We start from the raw sequence: 23,168 nt of genomic DNA, 5'->3' as shown, positions 1-23,168 counted from the left end.
CCGAGGACAAAGAGAGCTTGGAATGCTAGAAGCCATTAGGGGTGTATTCAAGTCGAGTCGATATCAAATTGTGCACTGCTCGAGCTGGACTAGAGGTAAAATAACTAAACTCGAGTTCGAACTCGACTTCAGTTTATGTTACTCGATTTCGAGTTTAATTAAATCTAATCGAGTCAAAGTAAGTTCAATCGAGCCTATTCGAGTGTAATTGAACTTAATCGAGTCTATTCGAGTCAAATCAACCTCACGTAATAAAAATTAATATTATACATATAATTTTAAATAATGGACATAATTGATATTTCATAATAATAAATACAAAAATTTAAAAATATATTTATTATAAAAAGCTCGATTAGGCTCGTCGAGCCTTCTGAGTATAAAATATTGGGATTCAAGCTCAACTCGTGAGATCAAATGAGTGGAGCTCGAGCTCGATCAAAATGAGCTCAAGTCGAGCTGTTGACCGAGCAACTTACAAGATCGAGTCAAACTATTTGGTTCAGCATCACCCCTAGAAGCCATACCAACGATCCTTCATTCATTCTAAGATGGGATAAAAAGCCATACCAATTGGCTACATCTGGTCTTGAATATTTATCCTTCTCATTTTCTTGAATTGCAAAAAAAAAAAAAAAAAAATTTAAAGTGCCAACTTATTGTTATATCAACCAAAATTTTTTTCTTTGATAGAATTGCATGTCCTGCCTGCCATCATGAATTCTTGTTAATGCGTTCACATGTTTTCTCAACCATAAGCTATACAAGAGTTCGACTTTTTGTCCTAATGTCCTTGACAGATTGTATATTATACCACCACCTTCCAATTGCTTCAAGAAGCAAATCAAGTTCCTTGCAGGCCATAGGACAGCAATTTGTTTTACCTGTCTTGGGTTTTCTTGTCCAAACAGTGAAACAGATTAGACCATAAAGTACCATAAAGATCAATTACAAACGTTTTGGGCCAATATTGTGATAACTTGAACAGAGAAAAGAACATAGAAGTACTATCCGTGGCAAAAAAGCAATCAGTAGTATCTGTTGGCAAGTGCATGTTATCTATTTTGCTCCTCTCAACTGATGCAAGAAACTGTACTACACATCAACAAACTGTCTTTGTTCCAATGCAATATGTGATTGAAGAAATTTCAGCTGTTGGAACAAGAATGTTATTATACTGTTCAATTGGGCATTGCCAAAAATACCAATTAGCACTCACCACATCAGTGTTTCACCATTAAGGAACGTATAGTTATTGATAATTATCCCTTTTGGACACTCATTCTCCATATTTCATTAGTTTTTCAACATTGCAGTAAACTACTTGCCGACACTTGAAAAAATTGCCTTCAAACAATTTGCCATTGGTATGATTTTATCTCAGTTTTAAAACATGTTAACCATAACAGGAAAGATGTGTGTTGTCAATGAGAAAGAATCCCTTTTTTATGGATAAAATAAAAGCCGATATTATTAATAAATTAGTTGAAAATCATCCAACACGATGATTTGTTTGACAAAGAAAATTGTACTAATGACAGAAGATACATAGATCATGTCACATAATGAGAAAGGATCGTTCATATGCTCAAAAACAGTGGAGTATTCAATCCAAGTAAAATGCAGTTGAAGTCTCTAATGAAGTACTAGACATAGCAATAAAAGATTACTTGGTCCTCAAATATAACTTGACTGGAGATATAATTAAGAGTTATGACATGAGCATTTATAGTAGTAACTCAAAGCTTACGGTTAATTCAATAGAAAGGGTCCAGAGTAAATGAAGGCACCCTTCAAGTAATGCACTGACTAGAGTGGCAAATCCTTCTGCAATATCAGAATGCAATAACATTTTTGGTGAAACTCTATAAACTACACAGAATAATTATATTGGCAACAAGAAAGAAAGAAAGAATGCAGAACAAAGAGAGCAATTTTGTGTTGTTAGAAAGAAAAAGACAGTGGTTAAACCCCGTAACCACTCTAATATTCCTCAACTTGTCAGGTAATTTTGAGTGATTTCCCCCTTAGAACTCGTGAGATTTAATAGTTTCTATTGTTATTCTCGTTGTTCGTATGATGGTGTAGAATGAAGGACAAGAATGAAATAGGTTCTGACATTCGAGGAGGCAAGCTAGAGAAGGTAATAAATTGGGGCTCAAATAACATCAATTATGATTTGGAGGGCTATTGCAAAAAATCTAAAGTGCTCAACTCACTGACGGATAATTTTATCTCAATACAGAGCAACTATTAAGCATGTAGTTGTTCCAAAACCAATGAAAAGTTTTATATGAACATATGGGAATCACCGCTTGATTTCATTTAACATGTCAAATGAACTCCATTTAACTTATGAATTAGCAAATGAGGTCCTTATATATCCAAATGGAACTTTTTTATTGGTCTTAAATCAACTACTGGGCATGCCTAATAGTTGTTTCGCACTCTGACATAAAATTTGAAAGGGGAAATTGCAACTTGCCCAATGCATTTTGGATAGCACGATAACAGGGTTTATTGAGTCAAGGATCAGGGGAGAAATTTAAGCGAAAATTTCTAGAGTTCGAAATCTCTTACTTGTACTAAAAAAAAAAGAAAAATCAAGAATACAATATTGTCTAAAATCTTTTAGTTCATAACAAATGCATTGTATCAAAAACAAAAGTAAAATGCTTCTTTTTTTTATCTAAAAGAAAAAATCTTATTGTTCCCAATGCCATATTATTTACTTAACTTGTTAGATGAATGCAAAAAAATCTAGAACATGCATGAAAGTTTATGTAATTTATGGATAAATCATCAAGGAATATTTATTAAAATGTTTTTTTGAAACTTTTGGAAACATATATAGATCGTAATTTGGAAATTTTAAGACGCGTAGTCGATGGTTTATTTTTCTCCGTTCAACCAAATAAGATATGAATGATGAGTATTCGTGAAGCAATTATGCAAAATTAAAGTGACAATATAACCGCCCAATCAATATGACCTCAAATGCAAATTCAATAAGAAGACACATGCACACAACATACTCATATAACATGTATAATTACTTGCACATTAACAATCAAACGATTCAAATCTTAAAAACTTTTACATTTTTTTTTCCAAATCTCGGTTACTGCGTGTTTACAATCGGTCTTATACTAGGAAGAGAGAGGAAAAGAGATGGAGATGGACGCAACTAAATTATTGAGAATTCAAAAGGAAGTAAATTACCTCAAAAAATGTTCCAAAAATTTTTTGAATGGGAAATGCAAGCAAAGGGTTTCGAAATCCTTACCTACACCAAGGAGATACTTTTGTCCTTCCGAAAGCTTTCACGTGAAACAAACAGAATGCAAGAAAAAATGAAACACGATTTCCAAATGCTAGAGTCTTATTCTAAATTTTTTTTTCAGATAATCCTCTGTCCAAACAGACTCAGTAGTAATGGACATAGTAACACTACTACTTTTCCTCTTAACTTGTACCATCATTAAATTATTACCCATAGTAATTTTTCACATCAACTCGTTTTCAGTCTTCGTAATTTACATTATTGACAACATCCCAAGATCAAAAAATGTAGCAACACTTGGTCACATCCATCCACATTAAGGGCTTAATCTCAACACGTAAGCACCAAATTCCATCAATTTGATGAAACCATAAAGTTCAAGGGGGCAAACTACAATTTTTGTTCTCCCTCGCATAAAATAAAAACGAACCCAATTTTCCAAGCTAAGGACGCCCAGTCCCAGGTCCCATCCCAACATATAGATACACAAGAAGACGTCTAACTCGGGGCCCAATGAAGAGCCAATTTGTCCACTAAATCCGGTTCCCTAAAACCACGTCTTCCCTTCTCACTACATTTCATTGCCCAAAGTCCCCACATTTCCCGGCCCATTTAGAGCTCCTTGCCCCGATATCCAGCCCCCCATCGCCCCCTTCAAAATCCCCACAACCCCCATTTTCCACATCCACTCCCACCATTTCAGTGTTCTTCCACTGGAATAGCCAACTAGCGACCGGAAAAACTAACCAGCCAAGCCAAGCAATGGAGCCATGGCTTGACGACTTAGCCGACGACCTCCAAAGCATGAGTTTCAACTCCACCACTACAGCCACCACCACCACCACCACCGCCACCGACATCCACCGTTCCACGAGTTCCGGTTCGGAGACCACCTGGACTGCAACCTCCTCCTCTTCCTCCTCCGCCCACCACGTTTTCCCTCTTCCCCCTACAGCCCACCAAAAGCCTCACTCCTCCACTCCCTCCGGTGACCCTTGCTGGGACGCCATCCGTCGCGCCCGCTCCTCTTCCCCTTCCTCCACTCTCTCCCTCTCCGACCTCCGCTTCCTCCACCGCCTCGGCTCCGGCGACATCGGGTCCGTCTACCTCTCCGAGATCAAATCTCCCGAGCCCCCTCCTCCTCCTCCTCCTCCTGCTCAGCATTCTTCCTCTACTCAACCGGCGCTTTTCGCCGCTAAAGTAATGGACAAGAGAGAGCTGGCGGGCCGTAATAAAGAAGGAAGAGCGAGGACGGAGAAGGAAATTCTCGAAATGCTAGACCATCCATTTCTGCCCACGCTCTACTCCTCCATTGACTCTCCGAAATGGTCGTGTCTGTTAACGGAGTTCTGCCCCGGCGGCGACCTCCACGTCCTCCGCCAGCGCCAGCCGTTAAAACGATTCCCTGAATCCGCCGTCAGGTACGCAACATTCTGGGCTAATGAGTACATACTTTTTTTGGATTTTGAACATTTGAATATTGGATATGGTGATGATGACGGTGGTGATGACTCCACAAAAGAGAGAGCAGAGAAAGTGATGGATCATGAACAGGGGGTGGTGGTGCGGTCCCCACCACCTGGTCCTGGCGGAGGAGGTGATGGGGAGTCAGTTATATTATGAGGATCACCCCAACTAAATTTTACTGCTAGCAACAGTTGCAGTAGATAGTAAACTATTTCTGGTGTTTTTACCGGGGGCCGGTGATTCTGATGAAGTGGGAATTTTCGTTTTACCCACACTGGTTCAGAATTCAGAGTTCAGAGCTTTCTTTCTGTTCAGTGCAGTCATCAGTGGGGTTGTTTGCTTTTGGCTGCAAAAATTTTTTTTTCCCCTTTGTCTGTTTGTGGGTGAAATGGCTTTTTTTATTCTGATTTGATCAGAATAGCTTTTATTGTTCTTTGTTTTTTTTTTTATTTTGATAAAAAAAAATGTAGCTAAAAAGTTGTTTTATTCTAAATTATTACTAGTATATTTAATGATAGAAAGTTAAAATTTTAGGTAGCCATAGATTGTAGTAGAAACAAAAAGTTTAGAGAGCAGTAGTAGAGGGGTTTTTAATATTATGTTAGATACTATATGCAATAGTAACTGCTCTTTTAGCTAAAAATTTAAGAAATGTTTGGATTACAATTTTTCAAAAAAAATTGCTACGTTCTTTCTTTTTCGTGAACATATTTTTAAATTATCTTTTTCCGTCACATATATCCAATCACTACAATAATTTTTCTACCAAAAAAATCTAGAAAAATTCAATTCAAACAAAGCTAATTTTTCTGTGACAAAATTATCAAGATCAAGAACGTCCTTTGACAAACAAAAATGTTGGTTTAGCTCTAATTTTATTTTTTTGCATACTATCCAAATTATAATGGTTAGTCCGGATAATACTTGAAGCCATTTTTCCCTCTATGATCTAACAAGTATCTGAAAGGTATCCTGTTTTTTTTTTGTGCATATTTGGATCGTACAAAAGTACCAGTAGTAATTTAGGAACTTAATATGAAAATGAAAGTCCAGCTCAAAGAGACGGGGCTTTGTTAAATGCTGTATTTGGGATCACCGTTGGTTGGCTTTGATCACTGACACATGGAGTTGAGGTTGGGATGGAAGACAAAGAATACTTTAAAGTCTTTAGTTTGGGGGTTGGGGAGAAGAGGAAGGGCAGTGTTTATGGTTGACCTTGCTAAGGACATGTGACAGCGGAAGAGTTGGTCACGTGGGCCTCTTGTTCTTTCTAGTTCATTGATTTACTCTCAATTTTCTCACTTGGAAAATGACAAAGCTTCTTCGATCCCAGTTTTTATCTGAGTTAAAATTTTTCTCTTGGGAATTTTCTATTTTGTTTGCTATTGGTCAAGAACCCTAGAGGGTTAATCCAATTTTGTTTGTTCCCCTAGGACCCCCTGGCTTCTCAAATCTCAGCTACGTTAACTTCTCCGGAATTTCGGGGGCTTGAAAATTTTGGGGTTTTGAATGATATTTATTTACTGTGCTGGTCAATCAAGCATCCAGTTCTTACTAGGAATTGCATGTATAGTGTTCCTGATTTGCCTCTAATCTGTCTAGCTAAATTTGGAATACTGCTTGTGGGTTGTGATTGATTTAACACAAAGTTAGGAATATTTTTTGTAATTATTTTTTCTGATTTGACATTCCTCTGCAAGCTGCATGCATAATTGTTGTGGACAGTTATTTTGAATTTGCTATTTTTAATAGTTTTTATAAAAAAAATTACTGTAGCGATTTGACGTAGTATATGAGATAAAAAGATAATTGAAAAATGTATACATAAAAAATAGCGTAAAATTTTTTCTGTAAAAAACAGCACACCAAGCAAATTATATTTACGTTTTCTGTAAATATATTATCTAATCACCCTTTTACCAAATATACGTCAAGTCGCCACAATACATCTTTCTACAAAAACTCTAAAAAAATAGCAATCGAAACAGAAAACCTTACATTTTGATATTGATGATGTTTCTTTACTCTGTCTTTTACCGCAATTTTATATGACCTAATTCATTTGTTACCTTAGGCAGCAAGAAAGGCTGGTAAATTATATAGAAATCAAAGTCAAAAACACATTGCTGTTACATCATTGCTGTTACATCATCTCTATTTGATTAGGTGGAATTGCTTTTCAATTCAAGGTTGTTGTCATCATTTATTATATAGTTTTTGTATTATGTGGGTGCATTTATGCACAGCCGATGGAAAGCAAACAAAGATAGAGAACAAAAAGAAAGAAAAAAAATTTGATGCCTACAGGCCATAATACGGGGACCAAGTTGCTCAACTCCCCCTCCCTAAGTTGCTTCATTGCTTAGGAAAAGTATTTGAGTCTTACAGACATGACTTGCATTAAAGTCTTCCCACGAGGGAACATATTGGTCCCTATCCATATATATATATGATATATCACACACCACCCAATCCAGTAATTAGTTTCACAGACAGAATGAGATAATTATTGATTAAATATGATTAAAGCAAGATTAAAACTGTACCCTTTTCATGAGCTGGTTATGGTGTGATCAAAGAGCATATTTGCTGGATGTTTGTCTAAAATTTTACTGTAATTTACTATAGAGGTTGTAGAAAAAAATTTTGAAGTGTGTAAATTTTTGGATATTTTGAAGTGTATAATTTAAAATTTTTGAGAAGTTTTTGAGATTACTGCAGTTAAAGTTATTAAAAAACTTGTGTGCTTGCCAAACAAGTCCTATAATTGTCTTTGACTAAGTTTTAATGGTCTCATGTTTATGTTTCCAGGTTCTACGCATCAGAAGTGGTGGTGGCTTTAGAATACATCCACATGTTGGGAATCGTTTACCGTGATCTTAAGCCTGAGAATGTGTTGGTCCGATCCGACGGTCATATTATGCTGACAGATTTTGACTTATCCCTAAAGTGCGACACATCTACGTCAACACCGGCTCAAGTGATCTCCAAACAAAATCCACCCAATGCGCCTGCACCAAATGAGTACAGCATTGATCCACCAGCTTTTACCTCAACTTCATGCATTCTTCCCAGCTGCATTGTCCCTGCTGTTTCTTGCTTCCACCCTAAGCGTAAGCGAAAGAAGAAGCCAGGGCAACACAACAGGCCGGAGTTCGTGGCCGAGCCTATTGACGTCCGATCAATGTCGTTTGTCGGGACACACGAGTATCTGGCGCCGGAGATCGTCTCCGGGGAAGGTCATGGTAGTGCAGTGGATTGGTGGACGCTAGGGATATTCATTTTTGAGCTGTTCTATGGTGTGACGCCCTTTAGGGGAATGGACCATGAGCTCACACTGGCTAATATCGTAGCTCGAGCCCTTGAGTTCCCAAAAGAGCCGGGGATACCGGCCGGCGCGAAGGACTTGATATCACAGCTTCTCGTGAAGGATCCGGCGAGGCGGATGGGATCAACCATGGGTGCATCAGCCATCAAACACCATCCCTTCTTCCATGGAGTTAATTGGGCACTTTTAAGATGTACATCTCCACCTTTTGTTCCTCCTCCATTTAGTAGAGATGTAATATCGGATGAAAATTGTTCAGAAGACAATAATGCCCCCGTGGATTATTACTAATTACTATGAATAATGAGAAGAAAAAAATTTCTCTAATGCTCATTTCAAGGGCTATCCTCCTACCCCAACCCCCTCCCCCCGGGCCTCTCTCTCTCCCCGGGGGCCCCTTTAAAGCTATGTAAATTAGAGTCTCCACATGAATAAAAACTCTACTCTCATGTATAGATGGATATGTACAGAGATAGGATTGATTTCGCTCACGTAAAATGAAGCTTATATCACCTGGTAAATTTTCTTATGTTTGTGCAATATTAGAAGTTTGCTTTTGTGGAAATTTCACGTTTACCAATGCATTCCTATTGAAACTTTTTATCCCTTTTTTTTTCATATTCATCACGAGCCAGTAATTGTGAGCATACTAGAGAATATCATGTCATAAATCCCAATTCTTTAAGATTAATCTTTGCACAATGTTAAAAAAGAAATCCAACGTAACTCTGCTTCACACGTGCGCGCGCGTGTGCACACACATATATATATATATATAAGAAATTTAATGGTAGCCTTGCTTCACACGCGCACATATATATATATATATATGTAATATACATAGCTCTACTTCACACGCGTGCGCGCGCACATATATATATATATATATATATATATATATATATATATATATATATATATATATATAAGCAGAGCTACCATTAGAACACAAACATATACGCACACAACAAATGTCAAACAAATGAGATAATGTCATGTTCGTTCATACCCAAAGATTGAATCAAATTAGTTGTTTGTGGTATTGAGTGTTTTTCGGGATATTCATAAGATCCTGTCAACAGCATGAAAATGACGGTGAGACATCCTAATTGAGGTGATAATAGGACCATGTGCACAATTGTCTGTTCATTTACAATAATACAACTGCAAGCGACACAAGAAACTTCTTTTTCAGAGTTTTCTTCCAAGTGATAATAACTAAGCAAATTTCATTTTCTTCTCTTGTAAAGTCAATGCCGGTGTCGGAAGCACCGGCTCTCCATTCTCGACAACGTAAAAGAAAACAAATATGTATATATGCAAAGCAAAATCTATCATAGACGATAATCTGTGTTTGTAGTAACATATGAAGCCTATGGACAATATTTAGTACACCTGAAATATGTTCTCTATGGATTCTGATTTTTAGAAAGCTAAAATCAGAATTTAAAAAAAAGCTAGAGAGAAAATTATTGAACGTATAGCATAATTAATTTACAAAAATTATAAGCTAAAAACATGTCAAAAAATCGGTTGTCAACAAGCCCTGGCTGAAAGGAGTGCAAGCTACATTTTATGTAGAACATGGGCAATACTAAATCAATCTTTTTATCATTTACATTCTTACCATCATTTTTATTATATATTTTTTATTTATTAAATTATATGATATAACAAATAGTGAGAATGCGTGCAAATAACAATTTTCTAAATTCAAGTCATCATGATATCAGAAATATTGTGAAGGGGCCCTTCTGCATGGGAATGGCTTAATGAGATCATAAAGACTAAAGCATGTCCCCCACCCACATGGATTGTTTATTGCATGGATTGACTTGGTGTTTGGAGCCTTGTGCTGCAGGCACCAGCAACAAAAGAGCCCTTCTCGTTTTAGTTGTAGGATTTCTTTTTCTTGAGTAGATAAAAAGTTTGGATGACTTCGTCTTTAATCACAATTACGTGCGCACTTCAAATCACAAGTCATTTGTATTCTTACCGATCATCCATCAACATAGTTTTTTCACACAAATAACAAAATTGGAACACACAATCTTTTCTGAAAAAGTAATCTGTTCCAATTAATTGAGCCAACTTATGTTAACTTAGTGGTAGAAATATTATAATGGTCTAATTAGTTCAAAGTTTTGTGTGCTATTTGGTCTTTGAACTCAAAGTTAGTAGTGGGGTTTAAGTTGATATGAAACTTCAACAACTGCTTTTGTTATTTACGGGTTGTTTAATAGTGGTAATTATTATTAGAAGATTATGGTTGTGCTTTCTTGTCACCTAGATTGATTAGCTTCCTTTTGTTCTCTCCTTTTCCTTTTCAATCTTCTGTTTTAGTGGTTGAATGGATATGTTGCTTCATGGCAGGCTCTCCAATAGAGCTGTCCCCTAAAGGCTAAAGTTGACGTCTTCTTTGCTTTCTTCTCTTTGTGTGGTTTTCCATTTGGGGTTCAATTTTTTTCTTTTCTTTTTGGGATCGATTCTCCATGCATGAGTGGTCTCCATAGTTGGTACTTTAGCTTTTAGAACCATTTATGACACGACATGGTCACATCTTTGAAAAAAAAAATTATTTGCATTATTAATTTTGCTACATATTTTGTCCAACAATTTATTTGATAGTTGAAATTCAGCTGCTCGTATGACATGTTTTCGTAGTACACCAGTCCTTTGTACCCATGCATGTCAGACGTGATCCTCTGTCCATTATATCTGTCCATTTTTTCTGTCAAATGCAAAACTATGTAGTTTCACTTACTAATATTGTTGATGTGGCACATAACATTGAATGCATATTTAGGGGATGTTTGGTAAATGAGTTTTGAATTCAATTTTAGCATGGACGACCTACTTTTTGAATCAATACGACTGCATGCAACTGCAACTCTGACAAACTCAAGGATCTCGTCCTGTGAAAACTAGAAGGACTTCAACCTGTAACTATACTTGTTGAGTGGTGGTATTGGAATTTTCTATCACGAAAATTTTATATTTTTTGTGAACATATTTTTTATTTATTTTTTATCTCATATACATCAAATCGTTACAATATTTTTTTTAATAATAAATTTAAAAAATTGCAATCCAAACATGCTAGCAAAATAAGCATGAAAATCAGTACTAGTAGTGTTTGGATTTGAGTTTCCTATCAAAAAATATTTACATTTTCCGTAAATACATTTTCTAGTCATTTTTTTAATCTTTTTTTTTACTTCACTATCAACTAAATCAAACAATTTATCATGGGCCGATATTATAAACACAAAAAGGTCTGTTTTGGATAGGTATTTACTTTTGAGGCAAAACATGAAGTAAATAAAGCGTCGTACAAAATTGTTTAATAAAGAGAACCAGCTGTGTTTTCTAATTTATTGTTCAAAAGAAAATATAAAGAAGAAAGCGACCTATATTAACTTAGGCTGTTTAGGGGATTAAGATGCAGATTGGTTGTGGATGTTAGACAATGAAATGGGAAGCAACCAAAACAGAAAAGATTAAATTGAATGCCTCAGTACAGTATTTACTATTTAGCTACTTGGATGCTTTTCACATGAGATTAATACACTTTGGTCCATTGTGTAAAGTCACACAAAAATGTCACGGCTCAGTTTGGATGGGAGTGTTTTTTAAATATAATAAAAATTTTTAAAAAGTACTCTAAAAGATAATCTAAAAATTAGTTTAAATTTTTTTTAAAATTTTAAAAAATATCTCAAAATATATTATAGAAACTCTTCTACTCTTAAATATCCCAAAATATTTTCTGAAAATATCTCAAAATATAATCTAAAAACTCTGCTACAACAAATTTTTTCAAAAATACCCTCAAAAACAGCCAATCCAAATGGAGTCCACGGGGAATTGGCCCTCCCCGGGGAAAAAAGACATATGAACAAATGATATTTACATTCCAAAATAATTTTTGAAAAAAATGACAATCGGAATTGGCAATATTTTGCTTCAAAAAAGAACTTGAGGCATACCGATCGTGGAGTTTTCAAGATCTTTTTTTTTTTTTTGGGGTGTAATGGTAGGGTAATGCTACATAAATTCGGAAGAAACTAAACCCTCTTGTAAAAAATTGAGAGCAATGCTAAAACTGTATACCCGTTATTTATTGGCAAAAAAAAATTTGTTTAACGTAAATATTCTTTTTATACATTTTTTAATTACCTTTTTACAACTTCGCTACATCAAATTCTAAAAAGTGTTACATTTCTCAAAAAATCTTGAAAAATTACAATCCAAACAACCTAGTGTCAAGTTGTTCCATTTTTGGATTTCATATTAGTTCTGTGTTAATGTGCAACTTAAGCCCTTATAAGTTGAGTTGTATTACAAGCAATATTTGCAATCCGTGAAAAAAGAATCATCACATTTTTGTACCTGTGGTGCTAGGCACAGATACAGCTATATTCCCTATACTAGTTTCATTCGAATTGACAAATTAATGATTGTGAAAGAGTTGAGAATTGAGGTAAGGTTAGTCAATAATATTATTGAAAGAGTTATCCCTGCAGGCTCAAAGCATAAAGATTTGTACTTCTTATTATCATGAAATGCAGATTGCCAACCTTAATACTTTGTGTTGTAAATTAGCAAAAAAGTTTTGTTTGAGGTCATTAATCGTTTAGTGTTCTCACGGAGTTGAGATCAATCATCGATGACTACAAACTATTCAAATACGCACCTAGCTAACATTCTTGAGAATTATCAATCCTAAAAATATGAAAGAATAGGTTTGTCTAACTTGAGGCTTTTATGCAAAATATTTACTTGCAGTCTTACATCATAAACATATTATTTTCAATCTTTTTTTTTATTTTCTAAATTATCCTTTTATTTCATTTACATTAGATCATAAAAATGTGTTATTGTAATTATTTCAAATAATCTCCTCATATTCAAACACACTAAGCACTGTGAAAATGAAAATGGACAGTAGAACAAAAAATGCGAGTAACACCACACACAAATATATATATATATATATATAGATATGTATGTATATATGGTGGACACTCTATGCTGTTATTTTCACAAGTTAATTGTCTACTGTGATTTCACAATCTTTAAACCGCTTTTTGGATTTCAATAGTCCAAATAAATAATGTAAAAAAAGAGAGGAAAAAAAAAATTTTTGTAAGAGTTCTTGCTCAAATCGCATCAAGCTTAAATATAGTCTTAAAGTATTTCATTTTATTAGACAAAGTTTATAATGAACTGCACAATAATTTCCAAGTTTTAACAAGTTCACAACGTTGTTCTTAAAGTACTAGTGATAAATCAAATTGGCAAAAATCATTGATTTGGTGAAAATCAACACTGATTAAGATATAATTTATTCCATCAAGAAACTATTGCTTGTAAAATTAGCATTTTTTGTTCTAGTAAACCTAAAGGTAGAATGAGTTTAAACTTGCCATCTTCGATGTCTATTTTTAATATCCATATCAAACTAATGGCTCATTGGAAGAATCCAGATGGAATTTGAGTCTTATTAACGAGACGAGAGATTGTAACTTTGTTGGGGTCAAGTTATCTTAACCTTCAATTTTCAAGGGTAAAAAGTAAGATTTTAAAAATATCAGGGACTATAACACCAATTCTTCAAAATCAATGTACTCAAGCAGCATCAAAAACCTCCTAAACCCTTAAATTGAACTTTCCCCCGAATAAAGTGGAGAAAAGAAATGGAAGAAGCTGCAGGAGCTCAGAAGGATAATGGTAGCTCAGACACGCCGACACCGACGACGGCGGATGCCACCGCCGACGAGCCCATGGTCGGTCCTGGTCCGGCCCCACAACCACGACGCAAGCGCCCTCTTCAGTTCGAGAAGGCCTATCTCGACTCTCTGCCCTCCGCCAATATGTAAGCACCAAAACTGCAGAATATTCAATATTAGGGCTTGAGATTAATCATTTTTTCTTGAATTTCAGCTGTGTTAAGTTCGCAAAAATCGTAAATTGAGTTATTCTTGGTTACCTGTTTACTCAATTCGAGCTTGTCAGCAACTTATTATTCTGTTTTTTCCCCTTTCTGTTAAATATCTAATCTTTTACAGTTCTATGCAATTATTGATAACTGAACGTAGTTCACTCTGAAGTTAGTGATCAAATTTTTTGACTATTGATTTATGGGACTGATAGGTTTAGGAACTGTGTTACGTCGACCTAGTAATTCTTTCATGGAAATGCTTTAACAGAATGTATTTCATAGGTGTCGAAGATTAAGCATCTTCATACAAGTAGTCTATACAATGTCTCATGCTCAATGGATATGTCCTAATTTTTCTGAATTACAATAATCTTTCTTCTTGGACTTGTTTTGGTTTTTAATTACATAGCCAACATGCTAAGTTCTGGGCTAGAGTTAATTTAAAAAAAAAACAAATATTAAAGGTTGCATGTAATTCAAGAATGATTTCTTTAATCAAAATTTTCAGTCAAAGTGAGACTCTAGCACAACTAGGATTCGCCTGGCTAACATAATGGAAAAAAAATTTCATTAGAAGTATTTTATTTTCCACTTGCATGATTTTCTCTTACATGTGTAACAAATCAAGAATGAAAATTGGGGTGCTCTAATCCCAATAACCATATGCAGGTATGAAAAGAGTTATATGCATCGTGATGTGGTCACTCATGTTGCTGTCTCACCTGCTGAATTTTTCATCACTGGAAGTGCTGATGGTAAGATGAAAAACAAGTCCTTAGTGTGAAGTGTCCTTGCACATTTTGGTCTTAACATTTAACTAATTTTCTTGATAACCCTGCAATTTTCTGTTGATTCTTTTTTCAGATTAAGTAAGTGAGCATGACTAATATGGGATGTATTTCGCCATAATTTTCTTTTCTACTCTTTGCATTAGTTTCTTTTTCTTTTTCAATCTTCTCTGGGTCATTTTGTGGCGGTGGGTGACGAGTGGGTTGTGGTGCCATATGGGTTCTTTACTATGGAGATTAAGAAAATTATATTCACTTCCCGTTTAAGCTATGCCTTTTGTACTTTCCTGGTAGAAAGACTAAGTCGAAACAAATTGTGTTGTGTATGATTTTGACTTGTATAGAAAAGCATCTAATGGTAGTAAAGTTAAATGAATTGTTATGGGAACTTTTACTTTGATAAGTTTAAGTATTGTGAAAGATTTCTTTATAAGTTCAGCGGTTTAACAAATTAAAAAACATGAAAGGTGTTATGAAGGGAGCAATTGATTACATGTGAAAAGATTGGACAGATCAGAAAGAGCTGCTTTACTTGCCATTTCCTTTATCCATTATTGTAAGCAATGGCCTCTCATTTGACCTATGGAAGAAAAAAAATTAACCAGATGATGAATGTATCGACTTTTTATATTGGATATGGAATAAGGATTTCCATTTGACTTGTAAGAAGTATGTAGAGGTTAAGGTTGTTGTATATAAGGTTAAATGTGCCCTTACTAACCAATTGTTTATTCTCAGGTCACTTGAAGTTCTGGAAGAAAAAGCCTATTGGAATTGAGTTTGCCAAGCATTTCAGATCTCACCTTGGACCGATCGAAGGTCTAGCTGTGAGTTGTGCCTTTCATTTTTTCATGTATCTTGTGTACTTCTTGATTTCTTCATCATTAATAGTGTTTGACTTAAACCTTTCCATCTTCGATCATGCTTAGAATATGAGATTATGAGATCTAACAGTGTGAATGTATGCTGTAATATTGGAAACTTTAGCTTCACTTTCTTGTGGCTATCTGAAATTTGCTTCTTTCCTTCAAGGATCAGAAGTAAAAAAGCATTTAAGTTTGATTTGTTCCATCTTTATTTCACAATCTTCTGAACTTGTTTGATGATTACTTTTACCAAATCTTGGTAACTTTGTTTTTTGATGTTTGTCTTTGATATGCAGATTGCTTTGTTGGTTTATATATTCTTAGTAGTTTCATTTGTCATTGCATCTTGAAATTTCTATCCTTTAACCTGTTGAATCCAACTTATACTGTATTGAAGTTGTCTATTACATAAGAGAAGCTTTAATATCATTAACTCTATATTTTGGCTTGCTGTTGAGGTGGATTTCAAGTGTATTGAATGTTTGTCCGGTTAGACCTCTGTACTTTACTCAGAGGTTTGTCAACTTTATGTCATTATGCAAAATTTATCTACATGATATGTGTCCTTGCCTCCTCTTTTCCACCCTATGTTTTCTGCATTTACTACTGTTTATATTCTTATAATTACAAATTACATTTGTCACCTTGACCTGTTTCATCTTTGCAGGTTAGTGTGGATGGTATGCTTTGCTGTACAATCTCAAATGATCGGTCAGTTAAAATATATGATGTAGTCAATTATGACATGATGGCCATGGTACGCCTCCCTTTCATACCTGGTTGTGCCGAATGGGTTTACAAACAAGGGGATGTCAAGGCTAAGTTGGCTATCAGTGACCGTAATTCCTCATCTGTACATATATATGATGCCAGAGCCGGCACAAATGAGCCCATCATATCTAGAGAGGTGATTGGCTGATCCTATACTTTGACTTGAATTTTATGTTGCTATTCTTCTTCTAGACTCAAAAAGATTGGGAGAAATTATTGATGGTTTCTTTAACTTTTCCATCCAGATACACTTAGGGCCCATTAAAGTAATGAAGTTCAACCAGGTTTTTGACGCCGTCATCTCTGCAGATGATAAAGGAATTATTGAGTACTGGAATCCTGGCACACTAAAGTTCCCTGAGGATGGGTATGGTCTATGAGTATCAACATTTACAAATAAACGAATTTACACAACTCATCCACAATGTGATTGGACTCATGCCTTGGCCGGAATGTATTTGTCACGATTTTTTTTCCCAATTGAAATTTTTTTGTTTGGTCTTCCCAATTGAAATTCTGAAAGTTGTACATAGCCTTTCCTTTTGCTTGTTTTAGTTGAGAACCTCTTGTGCTTGACCTTGTGGACTGTCCTTGGTCTAAGGGATTGATTTCCTGATCATTTCAATGTGCACGTAATATTTTCTTCTTTCTTTTCTTATACGATGCAGGATTGGTTTTAGATTGAAAACTGATACAAATCTCTTTGAAATCGTGAAATGCAAGACTACAGTTTCTACTCTAGAGGTAATATTAAAATCTTATATATTTGAAAAGTTATTCATTTGTGTCAAAATTAAGATGATGTTCTTGTTGAATATGAATTTTTATGAGTAATTTCTCCTTTTTTTTTTTCAACTGAGACATCTCCAATTAATCAGAATTTAAGTTTCTTTAGTTGTAAATTGTGTTACTCCATATTTGAGATGCACACGCTGCATTATATAATTTTTCCAGGTGAGCCCTGATGGTATGCAGTTTTCCATTACATCACCTGATCGTAGGATCCGCGTGTTCTGGTTCAGAACAGGGAAACTACGACGAGTTTATGATGAATCTCTTGAGGTGACAAGTTAGCCTAAAGAACTTCTCATTGAATTTTTTATTTTCTTAATATCGATGTAATAACTTGATGTCTTACTCTTATTGCAGGTGGCCCAAGATCTCCAGAGGAGAGATGTCCCTCTTTACAGGCTAGAAGCTATTGATTTTGGCAGACGCATGGCTGTAGAAAAAGAATTTGAAAAAACAGAAAATGCACCTCAGCCTAATGCAGTTTTTGATGAAAGCTCAAATTTCCTTATTTTTGCGACACTTCTAGGGATTAAAGTAAGATTTCGAATTTTTGTATTATGGAGAACAAGAAGATAGATTAAGCATCTGTTATAGCATTTTTCTGTAATTTTTCATAGGCTTTTAGTTCATTCCTTGAATATCTCTGAATTTTTTTTTTTTTTTTTTTTTGCATTGTCAGATTATAAATCTACAAACAAATAAAGTTGCGAGAATCCTAGGGAAGGTGGAAAGTAATGACAGATTTTTGAGAATTGCCTTGTATCAAGGTGATCGAGGCAGTAAAAAAGTAAGGAAGATTCCTTCTGCTGCTGTAAATGCTAATGAAAGCAAGGACCCACTGACAGATCCCACTCTCCTATGCTGTGCTTTCAAGAAGTATAGAATCTATTTATTCAGGTAGTAAGATGTTTTGGCATGTCTAGAATGACTGCTTGTCTTTTGAGTTTTGTGTCTCTTTCGAATCAACTTTACTTCTGCCACTAGCAGTGCCATTCGAGAAGTTTGCCTTATTCACTTTGCTGATGACTAATTGTACACGTACCTAGAACTGCACAAAGTTCATCAACATGTCAGGATTAGGAAAAGTAGCTGAAGTACTATATTTGCGAACTGTTATTGAAACTACTTAAAACTCTTAATGCAAAATTATAATATATGGTAGGCATAGGCAAAGTTCTTTGAAGCTACCGAAACATGTTTGATAGTTGACTTCTATGTATTTGTGTATCTTTTGGTCATGAATATCTTTCCTGGACTTTTTCATGCAGAAATAATTTTATGCTTGTCTGAGTATGTACTATTTAGACTGGAAGTGGTAGATTCTAACTCTCTTGTATTTTCCATTTGTAAAACACATATTTATTTTGATTGTCTTTTTACAGTCGGAGAGAACCTGAGGAACCAGAAGATCCAACTAAGGGAAGAGATGTATTCAATGAAAAGCCACCTGCTGATGAACTTCTGGCTGTATCAGAGCTTGGAAAGGCAGTCACAACATCCCTCCCAGATAATGTGGTAAGCTCTTTCATCTTCATTCTTCCTCTGCTAAGCTGCCACTTGGTGAAGCCTGTTACTGCTTATAACTTCTATATACGGGGAATGTATGTTCCTAATGAATCTTTGTTAAATGAATGAAGAACCTTGTGAAGTCCAAACTGACTTCTATTCTCGTCATTATCTTACTGCTTGTAAAAGGATTACAGGTTTGTATAAGGAGGTGAACTGTTGTGTAGTAGTTTTTCCCCCCGATTGGACTATTTTTGGAGGTTTTGAACAAATTTGCCTCCTGTGAGAAACTCTTAGAAACTGATTTTTGAATAGCTCATTAGGTCTTTTTCCTTCAAGATTGAACTTAAAATTAATAGGGAAAAAAAGATTATGGAGGTTTCAGTTTTGATATCACTTGGTTTTGGCCAATGTTTGCTATTTGGTCCTTACTATTGCATGAAATTGTTGCATTATTGTCTGCAATATGAATGGATTTTCTCCTTGTAGCTTGCTCACTTTTTAATCTATGTCTATCTCTCAGATCCTTCACACCACTATGGGTGACATTCATATGAAGCTATACCCTGAAGAGTGTCCAAAGACTGTAGAGAATTTTACAACGCATTGCAGAAATGGCTATTACGATAATCTGATTTTTCACCGGGTTATTAAAGGTTTCATGGTACAGACTGGAGATCCATTGGGAGATGGTACTGGCGGGCAATCCATATGGGGAAGGGAGTTTGAGGATGAATTGCACAAAAGGTAAAGCTAGGGTTGCATTTTTTCCTATTTGTTGTACTCCAAAGTTCTTGGTGAGTTTTATCCAATCTCTGTGTGTGTGTACATACATATATATTATATTTATTTCCTTATACTTCTTTGCCAGTGTAATGCTGGATTGTGGATCATAACTTGTGAAGTTTAGTTCAATTGCCACAGTAAAACTGATCTTTTAACTAGCCAACTTATTAGAAACAAAAGCGTGCAGTTGATGGGGTTCTCCGAGTTTATGGATTACAGGCATGATTATGACTTTGTCAATGACCTGCCCTTGCATGGTTCGTATCCGGCTTGGTCTTTGTGTTAAGTATGTTTCTGTGAAACTCCATCGAAAGTTGAACGTGTGATTTTCAGGATTCCCAAAGAGATTGGTCTTGTGAATAGAACAAATGCTCATCTCAACAGTATATCCAGTTATTTCCCAGTTGTTACATAAGGCTCATCTTCTGTTTCCCGAAAAGGTCAACTGCTATAAGTAACTTTGTTGTGTTAGCATTAGCAAGCTTGAGCAAACAATTCAACTGTTCATGCAACCTGCAACAAAGCCACAGCAGCTGTCAAATATTATGCGAAAGCTTATTTTTCTACTGAAATATTTTCAATTTGCACTTTCATTTTCTTATTCTCTGCTTTTCTAAGTATCAACAGATTTTTCTCAATTTAGACAAAAGAAGTTGTTGGATGGCGTGAATTCTAAGTGTTTGTCATTGATGTTGATCAAGTATTGAATCAATGATGCACCTGTTGTGTGGTTGAATGTGGTCTTATAATTATTGTAAGCATTTACTGGTGGATTTGTTAGTTATGTCTTAATTAAAAAGTATTGTCTGTACCCATTTGCACCCACATCCAGACCGCTTTACATGCACTTGGGTATGTTAATTTGTTAACATTGCTGGATAACGTTTTCATGATGCCCATGACATTGTGAATGTCTGTTACTCTTGCATAAAACATCTATACATTTACTTTCATGCAGCTTGCGGCATGATAGGCCTTTTACAGTATCAATGGCTAATGCTGGGCCGAACACAAATGGTTCTCAATTTTTTATCACCACTGTTGCCACTCCATGGTTGGATAACAAACATACAGTTTTTGGCAGAGTTTTAAAAGGAATGGATGTTGTACAGGTATGCACTGCTTAATCATTCAGATGCATGGCACCTTGATAATTCATCATATTCTGTGGAAGTATCCTGGTAGTTGTGTAGATTTCAAGACATTGATTTTCAATTGTATAATTGAGATATCGGCTAAACTTCTATTCCTGGAGACTATGGAATAACAACTTTTCATAATTAACAGGCTATAGAGAAAGTAAAGACTGACAAGGCAGACAAGCCATACCAAGATGTAAAGATTTTGAATGTGACCGTTCCAAAGTCCTAGATTAGATTGGACAGTTCTTTTTCATAGACACTGTTGATGATCCTGGGTCCCTGTTCTCAGTACGAAGAACATTAATTCGTATAATCCCATGGTATGTTTCTCTGAGATGCTCATTTATACAGCTGGATTTTGACCTTTTCTTTTGAAATTTCGTATTGCTACATGCATCATAACACCATCAGCAACTTCAGAATGTTGATTAGGCACAAAAAGGAGGGGAAGCTATGCTCAATCTGGTTGTTCCAATGTGAAATTTTTGGCTGTCAGTTTCAAATAGTTGGTCGTAAAAATTCATTTAAAGCAGATTTCTCTCTGGACAAAATTACTGACTCGAAATTTTGATCAAATTGTACAAAATGGCACCACTAGTGTACTAGTAAGACTTCATTGACTATTGAGGATTAAACAAATACTGAAGTGGTGATCATCAAATACTTTACTTAGCAAGAGAAGTGAAGAAAAAGGAGGAAAAGTATTAGCAGAAGAAAACTAGGTAGACAATAGTACAGAGAACCCAGCTAGATATTATGACATTAAGACCTTTCTAGTGAGCTGGATGTTAAGCTCTGCAAGGTTCAAGATATAGATTTCTTGCACCTATACGTTTGTATGAAGAGTAATACTTGTGTAGTTTTTAGCAAATAGCAGTCTGCATCACATACTTTTTGAAATTTTATTGGGTGTTTCTGTTGGTGTTAAATGATATATTTTTATTCTTTGTTGTTTACATGCTCCACTCGTTTAGTATCCTAGTCCTGTAACATTAAGTTGGCATAGCTAATTTTTGGGGTCAACTCCTTCACATCCAAATTTGGCAGCTGAGAGGTAAATCGTCGCTGCATTACATGGTGTAATCAGCTTGTTGGCTTCTTTATGCCTCTCATCTTTGACTACCTCTGTTGACACATACTTTAATTTCCTCCCAACCCATCATCCATGTACCTCTTGTAACCTAGCTTGTTTATACTTATAAACTTCTGAGCCGATCTCGCCACTGTTGTTCCAGGCCTAAGTGTGGTGAATGTTGCACAAGAAGGGAAGAGGGGTGTTTCTTCCAGACATTTGATTTGTTCTGATTATTGATCAATTTCAACAACTAGCATGAGTTAAACTTTTTCAACTCTGGAAAAGATGGGAGGATGAGCAGATAGACGAAAATTTGAATTTTCAAACCCTTTACTTTGTATGCTGTGGAAAATCTGCAGTTTTCTTATGGCATGACTTAACAGTAGTGTTATACTTTCTCTTATTGAAGGGTTATATTTGAATATGTTATCAGTAGAATTATCTAATCTCTGGTTCTGCCAGGTACACTGTTTCTGCTTTCTGGGTGATTGTCAACTGAAACGATGGAGATGTAACCATCATGTTGTTTGTTGTAGTTCGGTTAAGGCTTTAATTTAGGTTAGACGCTGACTAAATTTGGGAATTTGACTAGATCCTGCATTCTTATGGTACTAGTTTGCTGGTGCATTGTTGCAAGGTTACATTTATTGTAATAGAACAATAAACTCAATACAAGGACATTGGAGACTTTGCCTGAGAGTCCACACCGTTATACAAGACCCATTTATAAATGGTCGTTATAAATTTGTAAGTTAATAGCTTTTTCATGTATTCACTAGATGGTAGGGCAAGAAAAAGTAAGTCAAAACAAACAACTAGGTTCGGTTGGTTTTGTGCAAAATTGTTTCACATCAGTTGGTTGGCTACAAAAATTATTTTTTAAGAAAGTATATATATATAGGGTAAGTTATCATGAAAAACTTTTTATAATTATTATGGGTATTTTTTTGTGCATATTACAATTTTTAGTACTACCACATCCCAAAAGACACTTTTCAGAGATTCAAATCACAATCTGGCCAAATATCTGGGGAAACAGAGAATGAATGCTCTTATACTAGTTTATAGGACATAGTTCTCCCCACACCGAATTTTTCCTCAATGCACCTTTAGACGAGGCACATGAAGTTGCTAGCTTCCACAGCTTGACCTAACATGGAATTGAAGCTTCTTTAGTTTCTAAAGCATGTTGCTCCAACCAGCTTGGAACAAGAAAAAAATCCCTGTTACAAATTCCTTTTGATTTTTGTTAAAAACTGTAAGCAAATTTTCTTAAGCCCATCAATCTCCACATGATGAAAAGTTGGATAATCCGATCATACTTGTCCAATCATCCATGAGCTGATGCTAGATGATTGATTGCACACTTCTGCAAGAAGATTGTTCTCCTCGTCTTCATTCATGATACACAAATACGTCT

At 35.4% G+C, this 23,168-nt stretch overlaps 2 protein-coding genes across 3 annotated transcripts; both read left to right on the top strand.

Moving 5' to 3' along the window:
• Positions 1-3,866: 3,866 nt before the first annotated feature.
• Positions 3,867-8,411, top strand: LOC113706267 (protein kinase G11A-like). The gene is made up of 2 exons (XM_027228142.2): positions 3,867-4,704; positions 7,562-8,411. Exons 1-2 carry the CDS (start codon positions 4,046-4,048, stop codon positions 8,367-8,369), a joined length of 1,467 nt encoding a protein of 488 aa, XP_027083943.1. The 5' UTR covers positions 3,867-4,045; the 3' UTR covers positions 8,370-8,411.
• Positions 8,412-13,738: 5,327 nt separating this feature from the next.
• Positions 13,739-22,479, top strand: LOC113706257 (peptidyl-prolyl cis-trans isomerase CYP71). Of its 2 annotated transcripts, none has more exons than XM_072057781.1 (14): positions 13,739-13,956; positions 14,692-14,777; positions 15,549-15,637; positions 16,344-16,583; positions 16,693-16,814; positions 17,116-17,191; positions 17,402-17,509; positions 17,597-17,773; positions 17,919-18,136; positions 18,622-18,754; positions 19,269-19,492; positions 20,490-20,643; positions 20,819-20,993; positions 22,211-22,479. In XM_072057781.1, the coding sequence occupies exons 1-13, from the start codon at positions 13,778-13,780 to the stop codon at positions 20,900-20,902; spliced, it is 1,890 nt and encodes a 629-aa protein (XP_071913882.1). In that variant the 5' UTR covers positions 13,739-13,777; the 3' UTR covers positions 20,903-20,993; positions 22,211-22,479. The 2 variants fall into 2 exon arrangements, with proteins under 2 accessions (XP_071913882.1, XP_027083935.2); XM_027228134.2 differs by lacking the exon at positions 22,211-22,479 and adding an exon at positions 21,909-22,194.
• The last annotated feature ends 689 nt before the right edge of the window (positions 22,480-23,168 follow it).

This window comes from Coffea arabica, chromosome 1e (assembly GCF_036785885.1).
Source record: "Coffea arabica cultivar ET-39 chromosome 1e, Coffea Arabica ET-39 HiFi, whole genome shotgun sequence".
Lineage (NCBI taxonomy): Eukaryota > Viridiplantae > Streptophyta > Magnoliopsida > Gentianales > Rubiaceae > Coffea > Coffea arabica.
The sequence above is the reverse complement of the archived record's forward strand: the minus strand, read 5'-3'. Positions and strand labels throughout refer to the sequence as shown.